Source organism: Scyliorhinus torazame, chromosome 8, assembly GCF_047496885.1.
Source record: "Scyliorhinus torazame isolate Kashiwa2021f chromosome 8, sScyTor2.1, whole genome shotgun sequence".
Classification (NCBI taxonomy): Eukaryota; Metazoa; Chordata; class Chondrichthyes; order Carcharhiniformes; family Scyliorhinidae; genus Scyliorhinus; species Scyliorhinus torazame.
The window spans coordinates 133,705,952-133,726,644 of NC_092714.1; the positions used below are offsets into that span (position 1 = coordinate 133,705,952).

The window sequence follows — 20,693 nt, forward strand, 5'->3', positions numbered from 1 at the left end:
ATTTCCAGAATACCTTCCCTTGGGCAGGGGTACAAGATAGGGATGCCCTCTTTCTCCACTGCTCTTTGTATAAAAAAAATTTAAAAAGTATTTTTATTCAAATATTTGACATGTTGACACTTGAAAAACATTACAACACAAAAATAAACTCAATACCAACAAAACCAACCTGTCCACCCCCTTAAAGAATGGCTTTGGGGAAAAGACCAGCAGGCACTAAAATAAAAATAAAAACCTGCCAGTAGTCCCACATCAAACCTTCATGCCAGCCTCTGAGCTGAACCCTTCTCCGTGACCACAGTCACTCAGTGTGTGGAGCATGGCCCAAAGTAACGATTTCAGAATACTCTGCCTTCCTCACCCCGGCTAACGGCGCCTTCCCCATCACAAAAAAAATCAATCCTCGAATGTGTACTGGCGAATAAAACAAATACTCCCTATACCACAGGTGCAAAAGTTCCATAGACCCACCCATCCCATCTCTTTCATAATCGCGGCCAACACCTTTGCAACCCCACGCCCACCCCGAGAGGGGGGTCAGCGAACGTGGCTTGGACCTGTCGACCTTTGCCTTCGGATCCAACACTATTCAAGTCCCCGCCCAGTATGAACTGGTGTGGATCCAAATCCAGAATGGCAACCAGCATCTTTTTCATAAATCCTACGGCGTCCCAATTCGGGGCATAAATGCTAACCAACACCACCCACCTCACTTCCAATGCGTCCATTACTATTACGTCCCTACCCCTCTGGTCAGCCACAAGCTCCTCCATCTGACACCTCACTCTTACCCACCAGAACCACCAAGCCCAGGCTCAAAGTCAGAGTGCAATACCTGACTCACCCACCCCTTCCTAAGTCTCACTGAGTCTTTCACCCTCAAATGGATCTCTTACAACAGCACCACATTGGTTTTCAAGCTCTTCAAATGCAAGAAAAGTCGCCCACTTCACCTGTCCACCCAGCCCTTGTATGTTCCACGTCACACCCTGACCGGGGATCTCTCACCCCCCCGCCCCTCCTATCTCCACTGCTCTCGATATCGTTGAGGACATCTAATCTGTAGAGGGGTATTTGTCAGAACGGAGTGGAGCATCGGGTATTGCTTTATGCAGATGACCTAATTTGTTCTACCGACCCGACACCCTCTGTGGATGATGTAATGATGATACTCACCATGTTTGGTATCTTCTCTGGTAACAGGCTAAATGTAAGTTAAAGCGAGTGTTTTTCAGTGAATCTACCGGCTAGAGGAGCTCAACTTCGTTCATTGCCGTTTCACCTCTCTAACACTAGTTTATGTTACTTGGGGGTCCGTGTAACCCATAACTGGGCATTATACACAAATTGAATTACTCGAGCCTCATCAGTAATGTCAAAGCAGTTCTGCGGAGGTGGGGTAGCCTCCCTTTGTCCCTGGCAGGAAGTATTCAAACAATTAAAATCAATGTGCTTCTCAGATTTCTTTCAGCGTATCTCCATTTTTTCTTTTGGCCCAAATAATTTTTTATTGTAGTCAACAAATTTATTTCTGCTTTTTTATGGGCAGGTAAGTGTCCCAGAGTTCGCAGCACTCTGCTTCAGAGAGACAGGGATTCGAGACAGTGGCACGTTAGCACTTGCTGCCTCACAGCGTCAGGGACCCAGGTTTGCACTTTCTCCCAGTGTCTGCATGGGTTTCCTCCGGGAGCTCTGGCTTCCTCCCACATTCAAAAGATGTGTAGGTTAGGTGGATTGGCCATGTTTATATTGCTCAAAAAGGTTAGGTGGGGTTACAGGGATAGGGGCAGGGGTTTGGGCCAAGTAGGGTGCTTCGTCGGAGCAAGGGCCGTGCAGACTCGATGGGCCAAATGGCCTCCTTCTGCACAGGAGGGATTCTGTGAGAGGTTTGGCCCTCCCGAATTTGTTTTATTATTGGGCTGCCAACGTACAGAAAATTCTGCAAAGGCTTAACGACCTCGATTCGATTTGGGCCAAATGGAGGCTCGGTCATCCACCACAACCTGCTCTCTTCGCGCCATAATTACTGCACTGCTGCTCTTCTCCCTGCAGGTTTTTCCTCTAATCCTGTGGTGATTTTTTCCTTCAGGATTATTGTCATAAGTAGGCTTGCATTAACACTGCAATGAAGTTACTGTGAAAGGCCCCTAGTCTTAGTTGGAGGTCTCCCACACCACCTAGTGCATCTGCCTGGCTGGGTGACTTGATGCCATTCCTGCACCTGGAGAAAATTAAGAATGTCATCAGGATATCGGTGGGAAGGTGGCTACCATTTATTTCATTTTTTTGAGGACCTAGACACTGTCAACTGTTAGGAGAGTTTAGCGCTCAAGTGGGGTTAATTTGTCTGTTACAATTATAAGGAAAATGTTTGTGTGTGTATACAACTTTTTGACTCTGTATTTTAATTTTTTGGTTGTTTGGTGATATTGTGGTCATTGTTTTTGAAATTCAATAAAACAATTTAAAAATGCTATAAAAGCAAAATGCTGCATATGCTGGAAATCTGAAATACTGCAAATGCTGGAAAAACAGGTCTGGCAGTATGCGTGGCAAGAGACCTCTGCAGAAGAGTCATGCGGTCTTGAAATGGTAACTTTTTATGTCAGTCAATGATGGTTCTTTTTTGTCACTTTTGCTAATCTGGGGCACTGAAGGCAATTGTAAAATGTTAATCTATATCCAACAGTTAATTCCGGGACTGTCAATTATGTTCAAGACCTGTCTCAAATCTGTTGACTTTAACTTGTTGACTTGGTCTATAAGGTGGAGCCAAGTCCTATTCTGCTGTTGCCTAGAATTTAACAAAGACAGAAATTTTCAGTTTTCTGAACCAGCCAGTGAATGAAAAGGGTAACAAAAGCAATATCCTAATCAGCCTGTATTAAATGTACTGTGCACTGCACTTCAAGAAGACATGCCATATGACTATTCCTGTTGTCTTAATTTAAGTGGATTTCCCACTTTAGTTGATTCTGAAGATAGATTGGATTATTTACATACTCTGTATTCCAGAGAACTATTCTGACCACTACCTCTAGGGAAAGGTAACGCTGTGACCAGAGTTAAAAGAAACCCCTGCTTTTTCAAAGGAGTGACTGATTTTGAAGTTAATTGTTTATGATATTATGGTTTAAACTTTGCCATCCTTCTGATTGGGAAATTTAGCAGGTAAATCCTAAGCAACAAGGACCATAGATGCGCGTGCTTAGATTTTTCAACTTGCGTGGCATATCTTGAAGATATTCAGGAAGACTATATTGGTATAGAAGCCTGAAATACGGAGACCAGCAGGTCTATCGGTAACTACAAAAGGAACAGGTTTTTTTGCACTGAGCTAGCAGACCTGCGTAAATCCCAATGTTTTTTTTTTTGCGAGCATTCAACAAGTTTCCCCATCTGGTGAATAGTTTGGTCTTGCATACTATCCTCCCACCCTACAATTGTGCTCTTTTCTAGCAGAGGCAATTAAGAAGAAATTGAAACAAGCTCCAAGAGTCATCATTGTCTGTTATGCACTTGACCTATCATTCTCCCCCCTGTCCGTTTCTCTTGTGAACATGCCACACACTCTTTTCAAGGATGATCACAACCTAATTAACTTGTGTTATAGATGTTGATTTCTGCAAAAGAAGATAATTCCTGTGATCTGACCAAACTGCGCCAACCGATTTTGGAGGATTATATTTGCAACATTTGCTTTTCTCCTCCTCCCAGCTCTTTTTTAAGTGAATAGTGTATTAGACAAGCTTTATGCATTTTGTCTTTATTGATTGTACAAGCAAGTCACGTTGTAGCGATGAAGAGCAAGTAATGCCCTGGGTGTGTATGGATTGGGTCTGCCCATGATGCATCAAACTTATCAGATAGTTAAACTAAACTGATTTAATTTTCGATGACACTGGCTTATTCTAGGATCACATTCTTTTCTTGTCTGTGTGCATGTGCTGTGGGAAACCTTTGCATTTTTTGGATATAGTATGATCGGAAATTATTTTATACCCATAAAGTTGTGACACAGAATTTGGGTGACATCATTCAGCAGGTTCAGTAAAAGCTGCAGAAGGGATCGGCCTGTAATCTTGATACTTATTTTGGCTATGCAATTTTTGATGTGGATTTTGATGTATGCTGCAAACACTGATTATTGGATTGAATTGGATTTGTTTATTGTCACGTGTACCGAGGTACAGTGAAAAGTATTGTTCAGTGTACAGTCCAGACAGATTGTTCCATACATGAAAAAAAAAATAGGGCATACATTATCACCAATAACTGAAGAAGTGGTCAGGACCCTTTACAGTCGGGCCTTTCCCAACACCAGCTTTCTGCTTCAAATAAATGAATTGTTTCCTTAAGTACGCCTTGGGCTGGATTCTCCGCCCGCCGCGCCACATTTCTGCCTCGACCCTCCGGCGGGATTCTCCATTACGCCGGCCGGTCAATGGGACTTCCCATTGTGGGGCAGCCCCATGCCGTCGGGAAACCCCCGGGCGCCGCCAAAACGGAAAATCCCGCCCCATGCCTCTCAAACTGAAAACTGCACTATTTGGCTCTGTGTTGTGCGAGTGCAACTGTGGTGTGGTGATGAAACCCGATTATTGTAAATTGCTGCTGGGTCTATGGTGAATGTCCACTACAGCCCCCAGCTCTTGTAACATTTTCTACAGGCTTAAAATACTAATTATATTTTTACAATTGTAAATTTATAGAATCCGATGGACATTGTAAATTGCCCTTTGTCCAAAAGGTTAGGTGGGATTACTGGGTTGCGGGGATAGGGTGAGGGGAGTGGGTCTGGGTAGGGTGCTCTTTCAGAGGGTTGGTGCAGATTCGATGGGCTGGATGGCCTCCTTCTGCACTGTAGTGATTCCATGATTGTGAGATGCAAGTGTTCATTACTGATGCAAAAACTGAGATGACTGTTAGGCTGCACTGTTTCCCTACTCTCCTTGGCTATATGCTGAAATTACGGTGCTACTCTAGCATATACCATCTGTTTATTGGATTTGTGGTATGTGGCTGCACTACTGGCCACTGATGAAAGCTTATTTTGATGTTAAAAGGGCAGTCAGAATATCAGCAACTTAGCATCTTGGTAACAATGAGTGATGACTTGGAATGATGGTGCTCATCATCTTCTGCAGTTATAAAGCTTCTCAACCAGATATGAGACACCTGCAGACTCTTATGGATATTAAAACTCCGTTTTCAATGACGTGAGGCGGGGAAAGTTCAATCACTCAACATAATAGCATGATTATAGTAGAGTTCACAATTCATCACAGATTCCCAATCGCATCTCAAGTGCACTGGCCTATTAAGGAGGGTCTGCCTTCATGAGTTCTTGATCAAAGGTTTCTATCCCATGAGTTTGAAATAGCTCCTCAGATCATTTTTGACTAGATTCCATGCTTTTCATCTTAGCTGTGAGTTACTGTGACTTTCAAAGTAATATTTTGTTCTCCCTCTCAGCACACATTCTATTTTTGGTCTTGACATTTTTACATTTCAGGTTTCATTTTATTACGATCCCAGACCAGACCCCAACAGTGGTGGGACAGTGGGCCGAAACCCCAATATTTTAGCTTATTTGTAAGACTGTGCGGATCGCTCCAGGAGATTTTACAAGAAGCAATAGGGCTTGGTTATTTTTGAAATAATTTTATTATGAATACAATATTAAACTTTTTTAACTTCACACCTGAAACGAACAGCTACAATTACCCCATAAACGCAACTACTCAATTTGCCATCAAACAACTAGAAAAGAAATATACAGCTCTCAATCTATCTTAAAAATCAGCATGGCATAGAGTAATACTTGCATCACAGAACAGATTTGGACTCCTGCTGGAACCCCTTCTGGCTGAATACCTTCAAAATGCTAGTTCACCTGGCTTCTTTCAGCTTCTTCCTTGTCCCCAGGCAAGTCTGCTCTGCTTTGCATATTACTCTTTTATAATTAGAGATCTGAGAGAATTGTGGACTCAGCATCAGGCAGATCAGAATTCAACTCCTTTCTCCAAAAGCTGCCACTCTAAAGCTTTTCAAAATGTGTCTCTGCATTCCTTGGCTCCACCCAGCAATGACCTCATCTCCCCAAACTAAAAAATACATGATCCCTGCAGGCTGCGAAGCACACCCCAGAAACTGCCAGTTAAACCACAGTCCATTACCCAGACTGAAAAACACATTCCTTTGTCAATTTCACCTGGCTGCTAACAGTACCCAGGCCCTGCAAATCAGAATTTTAAAGCATGAGACCACTGCAGTCAAACACACTAACCCGAGGCTTTTAACCCTTAAATTGCCCAATACTTAGAATCCAATAAAGTCTTCCGGCCATCACCATATTGCCAGATAAGGTAATGATGTGCAGTAACCAAGAATGCTTTTAGACTTGGTACATATGGTAGATTTGTTCCTAATCCATGGAGCTAGCTATTCTTGGGCCTATTTCTGCTCAAGTTATGTTTCCAAAAAACTGAATTTCCTAGCCCCTTGGTACTAAGCAATGTTCTTCGGAAAGAAAGGCATTACTTGAATTTTTGCAACCAGGCAGCATATTGCAAGATGCAATGGAGAAGGTTTCTCCAGCTGTAAGTGTTGTATCTGTTGTGAACAAAAGCTTTCTTTAAAAGATGAAAGTACACCTGCCCTTGTACTCTGATCACTCACTGAAGGTGATGATGTCAGTACTCGGTCTCCTCATAATTTTCCCGCCTCTCCTCTGGGCCTTGTCTTGTCATGAAAGCGATTCTGATGCAAATTGAGGTTTTTGCCAATCCACAAACCTATAAGTGCTAAAACCGGTTCCGTTGCAAGCTTGGGTGTGTAAAACAGGTAGCAGGTAAGGCAGCATTTTTTTCTCAAAAGCCATAAAGTATTAATTAGAGAGAAGTACTTTTTCCTCACATTTGCCAAATAGCCTCTGCAGATCAGGGAATTAAAGGAAAAGATTGAAGTGCTATATTGAGGGTGGAATCCGAAATGAATCGAGCTTTTCTGAACGGGCCAAGCATCCTTCAACTGTCTCCCATTATTCATGCAATTTACCGTAGTATGACTACTCTGTCCTTATCCATAATAGTAACAATCAAAATAAAACTCCTACTGTTTTCCATTTCTTTTCTGTGGCAGATTCTGAGTGCTGGAGTCAGAATGTTACTGTGTGCGGGGACACAAATCCATTGTCGCTGTACAATGTCTGATTAGTTAGGGGTGTCACATGATGGTCATCTTAGTATGTCACAATAAAGAATTAGTACAAATGTATAGGAGTTTGTATTGTGTTTTTAAAGAAAACTAAATGGTTTCTATTTGTTGCCTGTAGTGCAGCTAATTTGATCATTGCCTTTCCCTTTCAGATTATGAAAATATCTTCTATTTATTGAAACTAGTTCAAGGCAGTTTGGAAACCCGGATGGTGTTTGTGCAGAATGTCATTAAAGAGGCAGCAAGGTAATTTCTTAATTAATGATAAAATGGCATTTCGCTGAGATTCCAAATGGCTAGCAAGTCCATTAAATCTTAAGTGAATTATTAAATGCACCCAAGTTGAACAAATTCGCATTTGCAGGAGCATAATCAGGACATTTTTTAAACAAAAATATCTTGTCCCATTCCTAATCGGCTAATCTGTTGTCCTGTTTTATTTTAAAGCCACTTTATAAACTTTTTTATTGTTCCTCCGGTTTGTGTCACCTTATTTATTTCAGATACTTTGTAGGAAGTGGTATAAATTGCCCACAAAACAGAGAGGAAGCAGAAAACCTCATCTCTCATCTGGTTTTCTACAGAAGTAGAATTCTGAATTCACTCATCCTTCTAAATAGGCCTTAATTCCAATTTGTGGTGTGGAAGAGAGAATTAATGTATACTTTTCTTTTCAAACTCAAGTTAGTCATGCAGCTGAAGCCTATATCAAATGTGTGTGATTCTGGATTTTTTTCCCTACTTCCAGTAGCATTAGAGGAACTTGTTTGTTTAACCTTTTCCCCCATGATTGATATTTTAAAGCTCATGAGTTTTAAAAATTTCTTTGCAGCATTTTCATTGACTCTATACTGCAGCTTTCAGTGTTTGGAATACTGTTGTACGTGTGTCTTCTCGTCCAGACTTGTTGAATTTGTGGTGTGCTGATTGAATTCCACTTGTGTCACCTTGAACTTGAGTCTCAGGTGCCATATTTAGAAGTTGCACCAATTATCACCAAATATTTTCTGCAGTGGAAGTTGTACTGGCCATCCCATGCATGTATAATTGTGTACAATATGCACACAATACGGCCTAATTCCAGACTTTGTTGTTACTGTTGATGCTTGAAATATTGCAAATCATGATCTTGGCCCTCTTGACATCAGCGCAAAATTGTGAAACACAGTTTCACTCAAATGCTACGTATAAGCACACTTGTCTGAAGCTGAATTATAGCAATTCTACCCTGTTATGGACCAGGGTTTAGAGAACCCCAAAGTGTATCATGGAGTTCACCTGACCCACAACTTTTAATAGATTGTGGTATGGGGAGCACACGGCCCACTCTACAGGTGTGGTACAGCAGAAATGGAAAAGTAATTTTTAAAGCAAAACCATGTTTATTCTATGAACTCAAGTTAACCTTTTTGAAACATACAGTGAACATCTTAGCAACCATCAATTCAAATACAACCCCCAAAGAATGCAACACTAAGTAATCCTTAATAACTTCACAAACAATATCCAGAAGACAGAAGAAACACCTTTTAACAGAAGCACATTAGGTTTACATTCACTACTGAGAACATTTATAATTCTGAATTCACCAAATGATCAAGAGATAGTCTTTTCATGGCAGAGAGATCAATAGTACACATGCTCTGTCTGGCTTCAGCTCCAACACTGAAAACAAAACTGAAACACACCCTGCAGCAAACAGCCTAAAACGAAAGTAAAAAGCTGACAGACAGCCCAGCTACACCCACATTCTGACATCACTGATAAACACCCATTTCTTAAAGGTACTCTTACATGACAACCCCAATACTCAGATTGTGTTATCCTTAAAACACCAGCTGAGTATCTTTTGAACCTTAATCTGTGGGTAGGTACAGGGACGTAGCAGTGACCTTGATCTGAGTTCACGTGTTGATATTAAAGCCAATTTTTGCAATATCTGATCTTTGAAAGTGAGCAATTCTCCCAAGATCATGTTTCTTGGCAGAGAAGCCTTGATGCCCATCAGCCAGCTACATTGGCTGTTGCGCTTCTGACTAGGTTCTTGGCCCCCTTTATGTCTTGGGTGAAGCTTTGGCTCAAATCATAACTTCGATAATCTTGCACAATCTATTTTCTACATTAATGTCAAGTGTGGCTGGCATAGTTTCTCATTCGGGTATGAAATAAGTATTTCCAAATTTTGAAAAATGCTTCGCTGAAATGTTTTGACACCATAAATGCATCAGTAATGTCCTGCATTCCATACTGTTATGTTGATGCATTTCTTCCAGACCTTATCCTCAGCTGAAGACAACACACCTGCTCTTTTATACCTTACTTCCCCCTTTTCAAGCCCAAACATCCCCACTCCTCTCACAATAAGATCATCTTTCTGGCTATGAAAGGGCCCTTTATATTTCACAAATTAAGAGTGGTAGACCTTCGCAGGTGAAACAGGTGCACCAAATATTGTATAAGGGACAGAGTACATGAGTATACATTATGCAGAACAAACAAATGATGAGGTAATGACACAGTCTATAATATGAGTAAAAGCACCCAATAGTGAGAAAATTCCCTTTTGACCACTCGTAGATTTTAAGTCTTTTTTTGAAATCCGAGATTCTCTTCAATCAGAATGTTGAAATAGCATTTTCTCAGTGAAGAAGCACCAGTCGAATCCCAGGCATATCTTCGAAATCGACTGAACAGGAAACTGAGACCAGCTGTCTGAAAGAAGCTCAAACCCTGTATTTCCCAGTATTCTGATCAAAGATCACAAAACAAAGCTGTTAACTATGTCTGTCTCCATAAATGCTGCCAGACCTGCTGAGTATTTCTAGCATTTTTTTGTTTTTACTCTCTGGATTTCCCTCATTCTTTTGGGCTTCTCTGTCAGAGCTGGTTTGATGGGAGCATGATTTATTGACAATTGAATTTTGAGAATCAAAATCGTTGTCTCTTTAAGTTTCCAATTCCTGCACTGAGTACACACCATGCCTTTTTCTACCTCCTATTTCCTGAACGGTGTGAACAGTTCAGACAGAATTAATAGATTCATTTATTTTCTGAAAGGCCTTACTTGAAAGTGAGTGAAAATGTTTAGCTCTCTATTGGAGGTGGTAATATCCCTGGAAAATAACCCAGCGGCCCAGGGTAATGCTCTGGAAATACAAATCTTACTATGGCAGCTGGTGGAATTTAAATTCAATTCATAAAATATGGAACTAAAAGCTAGTCTCAGTAATAGTGACCATGAAACCGTTGTTGATTGTTGTTAAAACCCATTTGGTTCACTAATGTCCTTACACAGTCTGGCCTACATGTGATTACAGGCTCTCAGCAATGTGGTTAACTCTTAACTGCACTGTGAAATGGCCTAGCAAGCCACTCAGTTCAAGGGCAACTCGGGATGGGCTTGCCAGGGAGTCCCACATCCCATGAAAGAATAAATTGTCTGACATGTTGGCTGGAAATCCCATTCACCATGAATGACTCTGGGTGAATTTGAGGTTTTTGAAATTTCACTGAGTGCTTTCTGTCCTTGAGATGAATAGAAGAGGGACCAGAGGCCTAAAGAGGAAGGGAAGAACATTCCAGGATATTTGCAGTTATTTCAATCACCAGAACAGTTATGTTTGCAACACTGTGAACAGATCCCCTTCCAATATTGGAAATGTATGTTCAAGTTCTTTTTTCTCATTCGTTCATAGGACATGGGCAACATTTATTGCTCACCTATAATTGTCCAGCTGAAATGCTGCCACTTTGAATACAGCTGGATGGCTTGCTAGGGCAGTTAACTACATGTTGTGGATCTGGACTCACAGATAGGCCAGATCAGTTAAGTACAACACATTTTCTTTCCTGAAGGACTTTGTGATTCAGAGGGATTATTATGGCAATTCATTAATTTTATGGTTTTTTTTAAATTCCAGATTTATTTATCTAATTGTATTTAAATTCTGCCATGGTGGGATTTGAACTCAAATCGCCAGATGATTAGTCCAGGCTACTCAATCACTGGTTTAGTAATATAGCCACTATGCTACAGTCCTCGTACATCGGAAGTATTTGCAAAACGATGCCATCAGTTACAAACAGATCTGCAGTCAAGGTTCCGCACCCCCATTAATTACAAAGACAACATTGACAATCAAGATGGTATTGTCTCTGACTCATTCTAGATTTCCACAAGGAATATCTGTAACATAGACTAATTTGCATAGACTAATTTGCAGCACACAGATGTGCCATGCTAGTAATTAATACATTTTTAATGTTGAACACATTCATTCTCTTTCCAGCTGAAACAGCATAACATAACTAGCCATTTAACACAGCATTTTTGGATTACCAAGTGAGCATTGCTTCCAGAACCTGATAGTCGAGATGAACTGAAAGGTTCCACTCTATCAATGATCAGGGGTACCAGATCGTGTAGGTTACTGCCTGCTTCTCTAGCAATAATCATAATGCTTTTATTCTACGGCATTCTTTTGTGCCAATGCCATTTGAATGTGAAGATGAATTGTAAGGACCCAGGTGAATGTCTTCAGTCATGGCTAATGCACTTCTTTGCCTAAGGCATTGAGCACCATTGTGAAACCCATTCAGACACTACTTTCCTTCTGGAGCATACCACTGAGATTTCAAGCAGCATTTCAAATATCTCATTGGAAGAAGTAGTGCTTTGCGGCATCACTTGCTAGAGTCTTGATGATCGTTGTCAGTTACATGTCACACAAGTTTGCGAATATGAGGAGGCCTAACCATGAAGAAGACGAATGGCACTCACAATTAAAGCCAGGGTAAGATAGGGACCGTGACCACGAAGATGTTGCCTGCGGAACATATTTGCAGCCTGTAAGATTCATGTGATATGTCCACATACATGCCTGAGCCACGCCTTCAGTGAACCCATAGATAATTTAATGATGCAAAATGCTTGCCCAACATTGTGCCCTATAATATTCAGCTGCCATCTGTAAACATTTTTTATGCTACAACTTGATTTCAGCAGCCTCAGAAATATTGTAGACAATTATTTTTTTAAATTACACACACATTCTATAAAAACTGTGCATTTGTTTAGCACCTTTGATATAGTAAAATGTCCAACACACTTCACAGGAATTTCATCAAACAAGATTACAGAAAATCATGTAAATCACCACGCTTAGTCGAAGAATAAAAAAGTGGCTTATTTGAGATTCCAAAGCTTAGGACTTTTCCTTTTTTATAAATGTTTTTATTAGGTATTTTGGTATACATAACAAATATAGATAGGAACAGAAGAATGGAAATTATGCCGGAGAGCACCTAGGCAGTGCCATTAGAGTTATTTGCATCGTGATCGGTTTTAACTATTTACATGGATTTATCACAGTTTCTTCTTTCTGCTCTTTTGTCCTTTCTTTGCAGCGTTTGCTGTGGCCTTTGTGGTCCCCTGTGTTTCGCTCCCTGCCGTTTTTCCCCCTCTTTTCTCCCCTCTGGTTCCCACTGATGTTGTTCCTGCCCTCTCCTCCCTTTTGTCCCCTGGCTCTCCTGTTGGCTTACGTTGAACTTCCCTATTTCACCGGTTCCCCCCCACACCCCTCTTGTTCCCTTCTATGTTGTGACAACTCTCTCTTTGTCCTTGGCTACCTAGCTGTTGGCCACAAACAGGTCCTGGAACAACCAAGTGAATGGCTCCCACGTTCTGTGGAAGTCCTCTTCCGACCCACGGATGGCGAATTTGATTTTCTCCATTTGGAGAAATTCTGACAGGTTGGACGGCCAGTCTGCAGCTTTAGGCGGCGCTGCTGACCGCCAGCCGAGCAGGATTCTCTGGCGGCCGATCAGGGAGGCAAAGGCAAGAGCGTCAGCCCTCCTCCCCATGAAGAGAACTAGCTGCTCTGACACCCCGAAGATTGCCACTCTTGGGCATGGCTTTACCCTCATCCCCACCACTTTGGAGATTGCCTCAAAGAAGGCTGTCCAGTACCCAGCAAGTCTGGGGCAAGGCCAGAACATGTGGGCGTGGTTGGCCGGATCTCCTTTGCATTTGACCTCCACCCCTGGGAAGAACCTGCTCATTCGGATTCTGGTCAAGTGGGCTCTCTGTGCCACTTTTAGTGCGTTAGGTTCAGCCTTGCGCATGTGGATGTGGAGTTGGTCCTCTGCAGTGCTTCACTCCAGAATCCCCACCCTATTTCGAACCCTAGGTTCTCCTCCCACTTTTTCCTTGTCTCATTCAGTTGGGTGCCGTCTCCACCTTATCAGTCGTCCATACATGTCGCTAAAGTTCCCTTTGCCTAAAATGGCTGCGTCCGGCAATTCCTCTGGTAGTGACTGCCGTGGCAGTCGTGGGTGCGTCCTTGTTTCTTTTCGCAGAAAGATTTTAAGCTATAGGTACCTTATATTATTGCCACCAGCCAGTTGGAATCTTTCTGTTGGCTAGTCAAGCATTGTTACCCTGCCGTCGGTGTATAGGTCCTTAACTGTCAGCGTCTGCCCTGTCCTGCCTCCACTTTTTGAAGGAGGCGTCTGTGAGCGCCGGTGGGAACCTGTGTTCATTGCAGATGGGGGCGTTGTCAGACATTTCGGTTAGGTCAAAATGTTGTCGCAGTTGATTCCACGACTGGAGTGTTGCCACCACCACTGGACTAGTTGAATGTTTCTTGGGTGGGGATGCGAGTGCCACCGTGGCTGGGGCCCGGAGAGAGGTCCCCTTGCAGGAATCCTTCTCCGTGAGCACCCGTTTGGCTTCCGGCTCCTTTATCCATCCCTTTATTTTTTTCTGCTGTCACTGCCCAGTGGCAGTACTGCAAGTTTTGGAGGGCTAGACCCCCCCCCCACCCCCCAATGGATTTCGTTCTCAGTAGAACCTTCTTTGGGATACCCCCACATACACTCACACACACGAGCGCCATAATTAGTTTGTCCAGTGAGTTGAAAAACGCCGTGGGGATATAGATGGGGATGGATCGGGCTGGTTTAGCACAGTGGGCTAAACAGCTTGCTTGTAATGCAGAACAAGACCAGCAGCGGCGGTTCAATTCCCATACCAGCTTCCCCGAACTGGCATCGGAATGTGGCGACTAGGGACTTTTCACAGTAACTTCATTGAAGCCTTCTCGTGACAATAAGCTATTATTATATTATCTAAGTAGGAAAATTGACCTGGGCTGCACGTTTATTTTGATCATCTACCCTCCCCGCCAGAGAGAGTGGGAGTGTATTCCATCTCTGCAGGTGGTCCTTTTTTACTTCCTCTGTCAGACTGGTCAGCTTCCATTTGTGGTCCCCTATCCAATCGTGGGCAATTTGGATCTCCAGGTAGCGGAATTTGTGCTGGACCTTTTTAACGGCAGCCCCACCAGCTCTGCCCCTCCCCCTTGCGAGTTCACCGGGAAGATCTTGCTTTTGCTCGTGTTGAGTTTGTAGCCCGAGAAGGTTCCAAACTCTTTCAGGAGCGCAATGATTACTTCTATGCTGTTTGTGGGTCCGAGATGTAGGGGAGCAGGTCCTCCGCATGGAACGAAACTCCATGCTCTCTGCGTCCCCTTCGGATCCCCTTCCAATTCTGCCATTCTGAGCACGATCGCTAGTGGCTCTATCGCTAAGGCGAACAACAGCGGGAATAGCGGGCATCCCTGCCTCAATGCAGGTGGAAGTACTTAGAGCTGATGGCCTTTGTCCGTATGCTCGCCAGGAGGTGAATCCTGTTCCGAGCCCGAACCACTCCAAAACCTCTATGAGGTACTTCCATTCGACTCTGTAGAAGGCCTTTCCTGCGTCCAGTGAGACGATTACCTCAGGTGTTCTCTCTCTGGATGGGGTCATGATCATGTTCAGCACGCGCCTGATATTCGATGTTAGCTGTCTACCTTTGACAAAGCCCATTTGGTCTTCTGCGGCCAACTCTGGTACGCAGTCCTCTAGCCTTTTGGCAAGGATTTTGGCCAGTATTATTGCATCAATGTTTAGTAGAGCGATTAGTCTGTAGGAACTGCACTCTATATTGGGTTTTTTAGGTATCAGCGAGATTGTGACTTGTGCCAGCGTGGGCAGCAGTGTGCAACTCACCAGCGAGTCTGTGAACATCTCCCGCAGATGCGAGGCCAGCGCTGTGGCGAATCTTTTGTAGAAATCCGCTGGGAAACTGCCCGGTCCCGGTGCCATCTGTAGCTTTCTCCTCTCTGCCAGATGCTCTACGGTCAGGGCCTCGGAGTATTGCAGATCCACCTCCAGTGTGGAGTCAACGAGCTGTTGCCCAGCCGCCCTCTCCTCCTTGTCTCTTTGTGCTTTAAAAGTGATAATTTCTCCGCTGATCACAGCCTTCAGCATCTCCCAGAAAGTTGAGATGAGACCTCCCATTCTGGTTGTTAGTTGAATATTAGTTTTTTTTAAAAAAATATATTTATTAAAGTTTTTTAACACAATTTTTCTCCCTTACAAACAATAACCCCCCCCCCCCCCCCCCTGCCTCGTAACAAAAAAAAAATGGGAAAGCGCGCAGAGCAAGATATATACATGGCAAAATGATATATTTACACAGCTTTGTACACTGGCCCTCACCCGTACGTGCCAGTTTCCCCAACCCTTCATGTTATCTCTTGCTCATCCACCCTCCCAGGCAGTCCCCCCTCCCCCCCCCCCCCCCCAAGGTTGCTGCTGCTGCTGACTGACCTTCCTCTAACGCTCCGCGAGATAGTCTAGGAACGGTTGCCACCGCCTGTAGAATCCCTGCGCAGACCCCCTCAAGGCGAACTTAATCCTCTCCAACTTTATGAACCCAGCCATATCATTTATCCAGGCCTCCAGGCTGGGGGGGCTTCGCCTCCTTCCACATTAGCAAGATCCTTCGCCGGGCTACTAGGGACGCATAGGCCAGAATGCCGGCCTCTTTCGCCTCCTGCACTCCCGGTTCGTCCACTACTCCAAATATTGCTAGCCCCCAGCTTGGCTTGACCCGGACTTTCACCACCTGAGATATTGCTCCCGCCACTCCTCTCCAGAACCCCTCCAGTGCCGGGCATGACCAAAACATATGGACATGGTTCGCCGGGCTCCCTGAGCACCTTCCACATCTGTCCTCTACCCCAAAGAACCTACTCAACCTCGCCCCCGTCAAGTGCGCTCTGTGGACCACCTTAAATTGTATCAGGCTGAGCCTGGCACACGAGGAGGAGGAATTAACCCTACCTAGGGCATCAGCCCACAGACCTTCCTCGATCTCCTCCCCCAGCTCCTCCTCCCATTTACCCTTCAACTCTTCTACCAGCGCTTCCCCCTCTTCTTTCATCTCCTGGTGTATTTCCGACACCTTGCCCTCCCCGACCCATACACCCGAGATCACCCTATCTTGAACTTCTTGTGCCGGGAGCAACGGGAATTCCCTCACCTGTCACCTCACAAAAGCCCTCACCTGCATATATCTAAAGGCATTTCCCGGGGGTAACTCGAACTTCTCCTCCAGTGCCCCTAGGCTCGCAAACGTCCCGTCGATGAACAGGTCCCCCATTCTTCCAATCCCCACCCGATGCCAGCTCTGGAACCCCCCCCGTCCATCTTCCCCGGGACAAACCGGTGGTTACCCCTGATCGGGGACCACACCGATGCTCCCATTGCACCCCGGTGCCGTCTCCACTGGCCCCAGATCCTTAGCGTTGCCGCCACCACCGGGCTCGTGGTATACTTTGTCGGCGAGAGCAGCAGCGATGCCGTCACCAACGCCCCCAGGCTCGTTCCTTTACAGGACGCCATCTCCATCCTCTTCCATGCCACCCCCTCTCCCTCCATAACCCACTTGCGGATCATCGCCACATTTGCTGCCCAGCAGTAGCTCCCCAGGTTTGGCAGCGCCAACCCTCCTCGGTCCCTACTGCGTTCCAGGAACCCTCTCCTTACTCTCGGGGTCTTATTCGCCCACACAAACCCCATAATACTCCTGCCTAATCTCTTAAAAAAGGCCTTGGTGATCACGATGGGAAGGCACTGAAACACAAACAGAAACCTCGGAAGGACCACCATTTTGACCGACTGCACTCTACCCGCCACGAGAGCGGTAACATGTCCCATCTTTTGAAATCCTCCTCCATTTGCTCCACCAACCTCGTCAGATTCAGTTTATGTAGGGTCCCCCAACTCCTGGCTATCTGGATCCCCTCCGCCCTCCTCAGCGGTAGGTCCCCTATCCCTCTTTCTTGGTCCCCCGCCTGTAATACAAAGAGCTCACTCTTCCCTACATTGAGCTTATAGCCCGAAAACTCCCCAAACTCCCTTAGGGTCTGCATGACCTCCACCATCCCCTCCATTGGATCCGCCACGTACAGCAACAGGTCATCCGCATATAGCGACACCCGATGCTCTTCTCCCCCTCGGACCACCCCCCTCCATTTAATAGACTCCCTCAATGACATGGCCAATGGTTCGATCGCCAATGCGAACAACAGGGGGGACAGGGGGCGCACCCCTGCCTCGTCCCTCGGTACAGTCGAAAGTATTCCGACCTCCGCCGGTTCGTCACTACACTCGCCATCGGGGCTCTGTAAAGGAGCTTAACCCAATTGATAAACCCTACCCCGAACCCAAACCTACGCAGCACCTCCCAGAGGTACTCCCACTCTACTCGGTTAGTTGAATATTAGTTGATGACCTGTGATATTTTCTCATAAAAAGCCTCGTCGGCCATTAGGGCCGTGTCCAACCTTCAAGCAGGGCATTGGGCACTGCCCGTCTCCAACCTCACATCCAAGTCGTGTGGAGCGTGGTCGGAGATTATGATCGTGGAGCATTCTGCCCTAAAAGCCTTGGAAGCACCAATTTCCCTATTACAAAGTACTCGATCCGGGAATAGACCTGTACTTGGGAAAAGGAGAACTCCTCCCCTGGCTGGGTGAAATGCCACGGGTCACCGCCCCCGTCTGTTCCATAAAAAGACCAAGTTCTTTTGCCATGTTAGAGGTATTTCCTGTTTTGGGGTTTGACCTGTCCGTCCTTGGGTCCTGTACGCAGTTAAAGTCCCCTCCCATGATCAGTCGGTGCGTATCTATGTCCAGGATTTCTGCCATGGTCTTCTTTATAAACTCTGTGTCGTCCCAGTTGGGAGCGTACACGTTAACGAGGACTACCGGTGCCCCGTCTGGAACACTGCTGACCATGACGTCCCTCTGGGTCCATTACCGTCTTCATCGCCGTAAATATCGTCCTCTTATTGATTAGAACGATTAACCCCCTGGCCCTTGGCCCGTAGCAGGAATGGTAGGTCTGTCCCACCCAGCCCTTCCTTACCTGCAGTCAGTCCTTCTCCCTCAGGTGCGTGCGTCCCTTGGAGGAAGACTGTGTCAGCTTTCATATCCTGGTTTTGTGGGGTGGGGGGGGGGGGGGGGGGGCTGCTGGGTATTAACCATTTTCACTTGGTGGACGCACCTCAACCCTCTGGGGTTTCTATTGGTGGGAACGGTCCAAAATGGCCACGGTCACTGTTCTCCCCATGAGGTCGGACCCCTGCGCTCCGGGATTTCTCTTTGTCCATGGGGACATCCAACATAGCTGCCAACTGTGCATCCGCCACATGGATATACCCCTGCGCCCTGGGGTTTCCCTTTGCCCAGGGACCCTTCTAGGTGGTTGCTCACAGTGCCATTTTGTTCCAAGCCACCACGTGTGACCTGCTCTAGCCAGTCTGCCGTTTTCCATCTGTATTTACCTATTTCTTTCTTACAGTACCCCCCCCCCATCCCCTTTCCTCTCTCTCCTGTAGCCCACTCCCCCCATCGCCCCTTCCCCACTTCTCTCCCCGTTTACATCCCCGTCCCCATTATCTGTCCCCCTCACTGCCAGCCTCCTTCCTTCTCATGACCCGCTAGTGTGATGGCTCCCTTCCTGGGAGTTGCTGTGTTTCCTTCCCTCACCCGCTTTCTGAACTTCTTGCTTGCTCTGTCCCCCATCTTACCCTGTACTTGTCTGAACGCAGCTCACCCTCCCTCCCCTCTTTTGCTACCTTCGTTTTTCAGAACGAGGCCACATTCTTCCGCACAGTCTCTGTGGTGTTGGTTGTACAGGTTGGCGGGGGGGAGGCTCTTTTCTCTTCCCACCCCCCCACCACCCACACCCTTGTGAGCACATTGCAGTGTTACAGTCTGGTCCTATGGGCTCATCATCGTTTCCCCTGTTGCCGCTTTTCAAGCCCGAAATCTGCAGCAAACTTATCTGCCTCCGCAGGGGTTGTAAAAAAAAAAGTGTTCTTTGCCTTGGAATGTGACCCAGAGCTTGGCTGGGTGCAGCATACCAAATCTTAGGCCGCTCTTGTACAGCTTGGCCTTTGCTTTGTTGAATGCGGGCTGGCGCTTGGCCAGGTCAGCCCCGATGACCTTGGATATCCGGATCTTATGTCCCTCCTAGGTGCAGTTCTTGGACTCTGTCCCAGCGCAGGATTTTCTCCCAGTCTTTGTACCGGTGCATTTTCGCTATATTCGCTGATGGCTGATGCTCGGCTTTGGTCGGAGCGACCTGTGTGCCCTGTCTATTTTGGTCTCCCTTCCCACCTGGTTGCCCAGCATTTGGGCCACATAATCTGTGGGGTCACTCCTTCGATTCCCCCTTCGATAGGCCCACAATTCGCAGGTTCTGCTGTTTCGACGGGTTCTCTTGGTCCTCGACCTTTCCTTTAAGGCTGTCCTGTGTCGCGACCAGCCTCGCCACCTCAATTTTTAGGGTGACGTTCCAGTCACTCTGGTCTGTTGCAATCCTTTCCAGATCTGTGATCGTCGCCTCCTGGGCCTCCAATCGCTTTTCGGCTTTGCCCAGGACCAGTTGCATGCATGCCAGAGCTTCAGCTACCGCGCCCTTCGCCGCCTGAATGTCCGACTTCGTCTCATCTCTGTGTTCCCTCAATGCTCTTGAGAGGAATGCTATCCAGCCACCCCCTGGTAAGGGAGGGCTTTGTGTTTGGGTGGTCGGGTCCTCTCGCCCGGTGAAGTTCAGGTTTCGCTGCCTCGTGCGCCGGTCGGCTCTTCCGTTCGTTGCTGAACCAGGTCCTTCCCACTCCTGGTCTCTTTTCAGCCCCTGGATTGACTTTTGCCCTGTATCCTTTCTTTTTTCTTTTCGCCCCCCTGTTCTGCTAAAGTCATGGAGATGAATTGTTCAGTTTTTAGGTGTTTTTCAGGTCAAGTGGCTATTTTGCAGGTTCGCGGGAGGACAGCCACCTGATGTGCGACTTCTCAGGGCATTGTCGTCGCCGGAAGTCCGAGTTCAACTCTTTCCAGCTTAGGACTTTTCTAACTGAAGAAATGGCAACCGATGGTAGAGTGAAGAAAGCGATAGTGCAGGAACGGCGATTTTTAAAGAAAAAATTCATTTCCGGGATGTGGGCATTGCTGGTTAGGCCAGCATTTATTGCCCATCCCTTGATGCCCTTCAGAAGGTGGTGGTGAGTTGCCGCCTTGAACTGCTGCAGTCCTTCAGGTGTAGGTTCACCCGCTATGCTGACCAGGATGTTGCCCCAG

At 45.8% G+C, this 20,693-nt stretch overlaps 1 protein-coding gene across 2 annotated transcripts in view; it reads left to right on the top strand.

Annotated features, from left to right (window-relative positions):
• The window catches only part of ints6 (integrator complex subunit 6), a 202,364-nt gene that overhangs the window by 176,095 nt on the left and 5,576 nt on the right, over positions 1 to 20,693 (top strand). The window contains exon 17 of one of the 2 annotated variants that reach the window (XM_072514207.1): positions 7,371 to 7,464. The exons of the other annotated variant lie outside the window; for it this stretch is intronic. Coding sequence (XP_072370308.1) covers positions 7,371 to 7,464 — 94 coding nt within the window. The remainder of the gene's footprint in view (positions 1 to 7,370; positions 7,465 to 20,693) is intronic. 2 annotated transcript variants of the gene reach the window in all.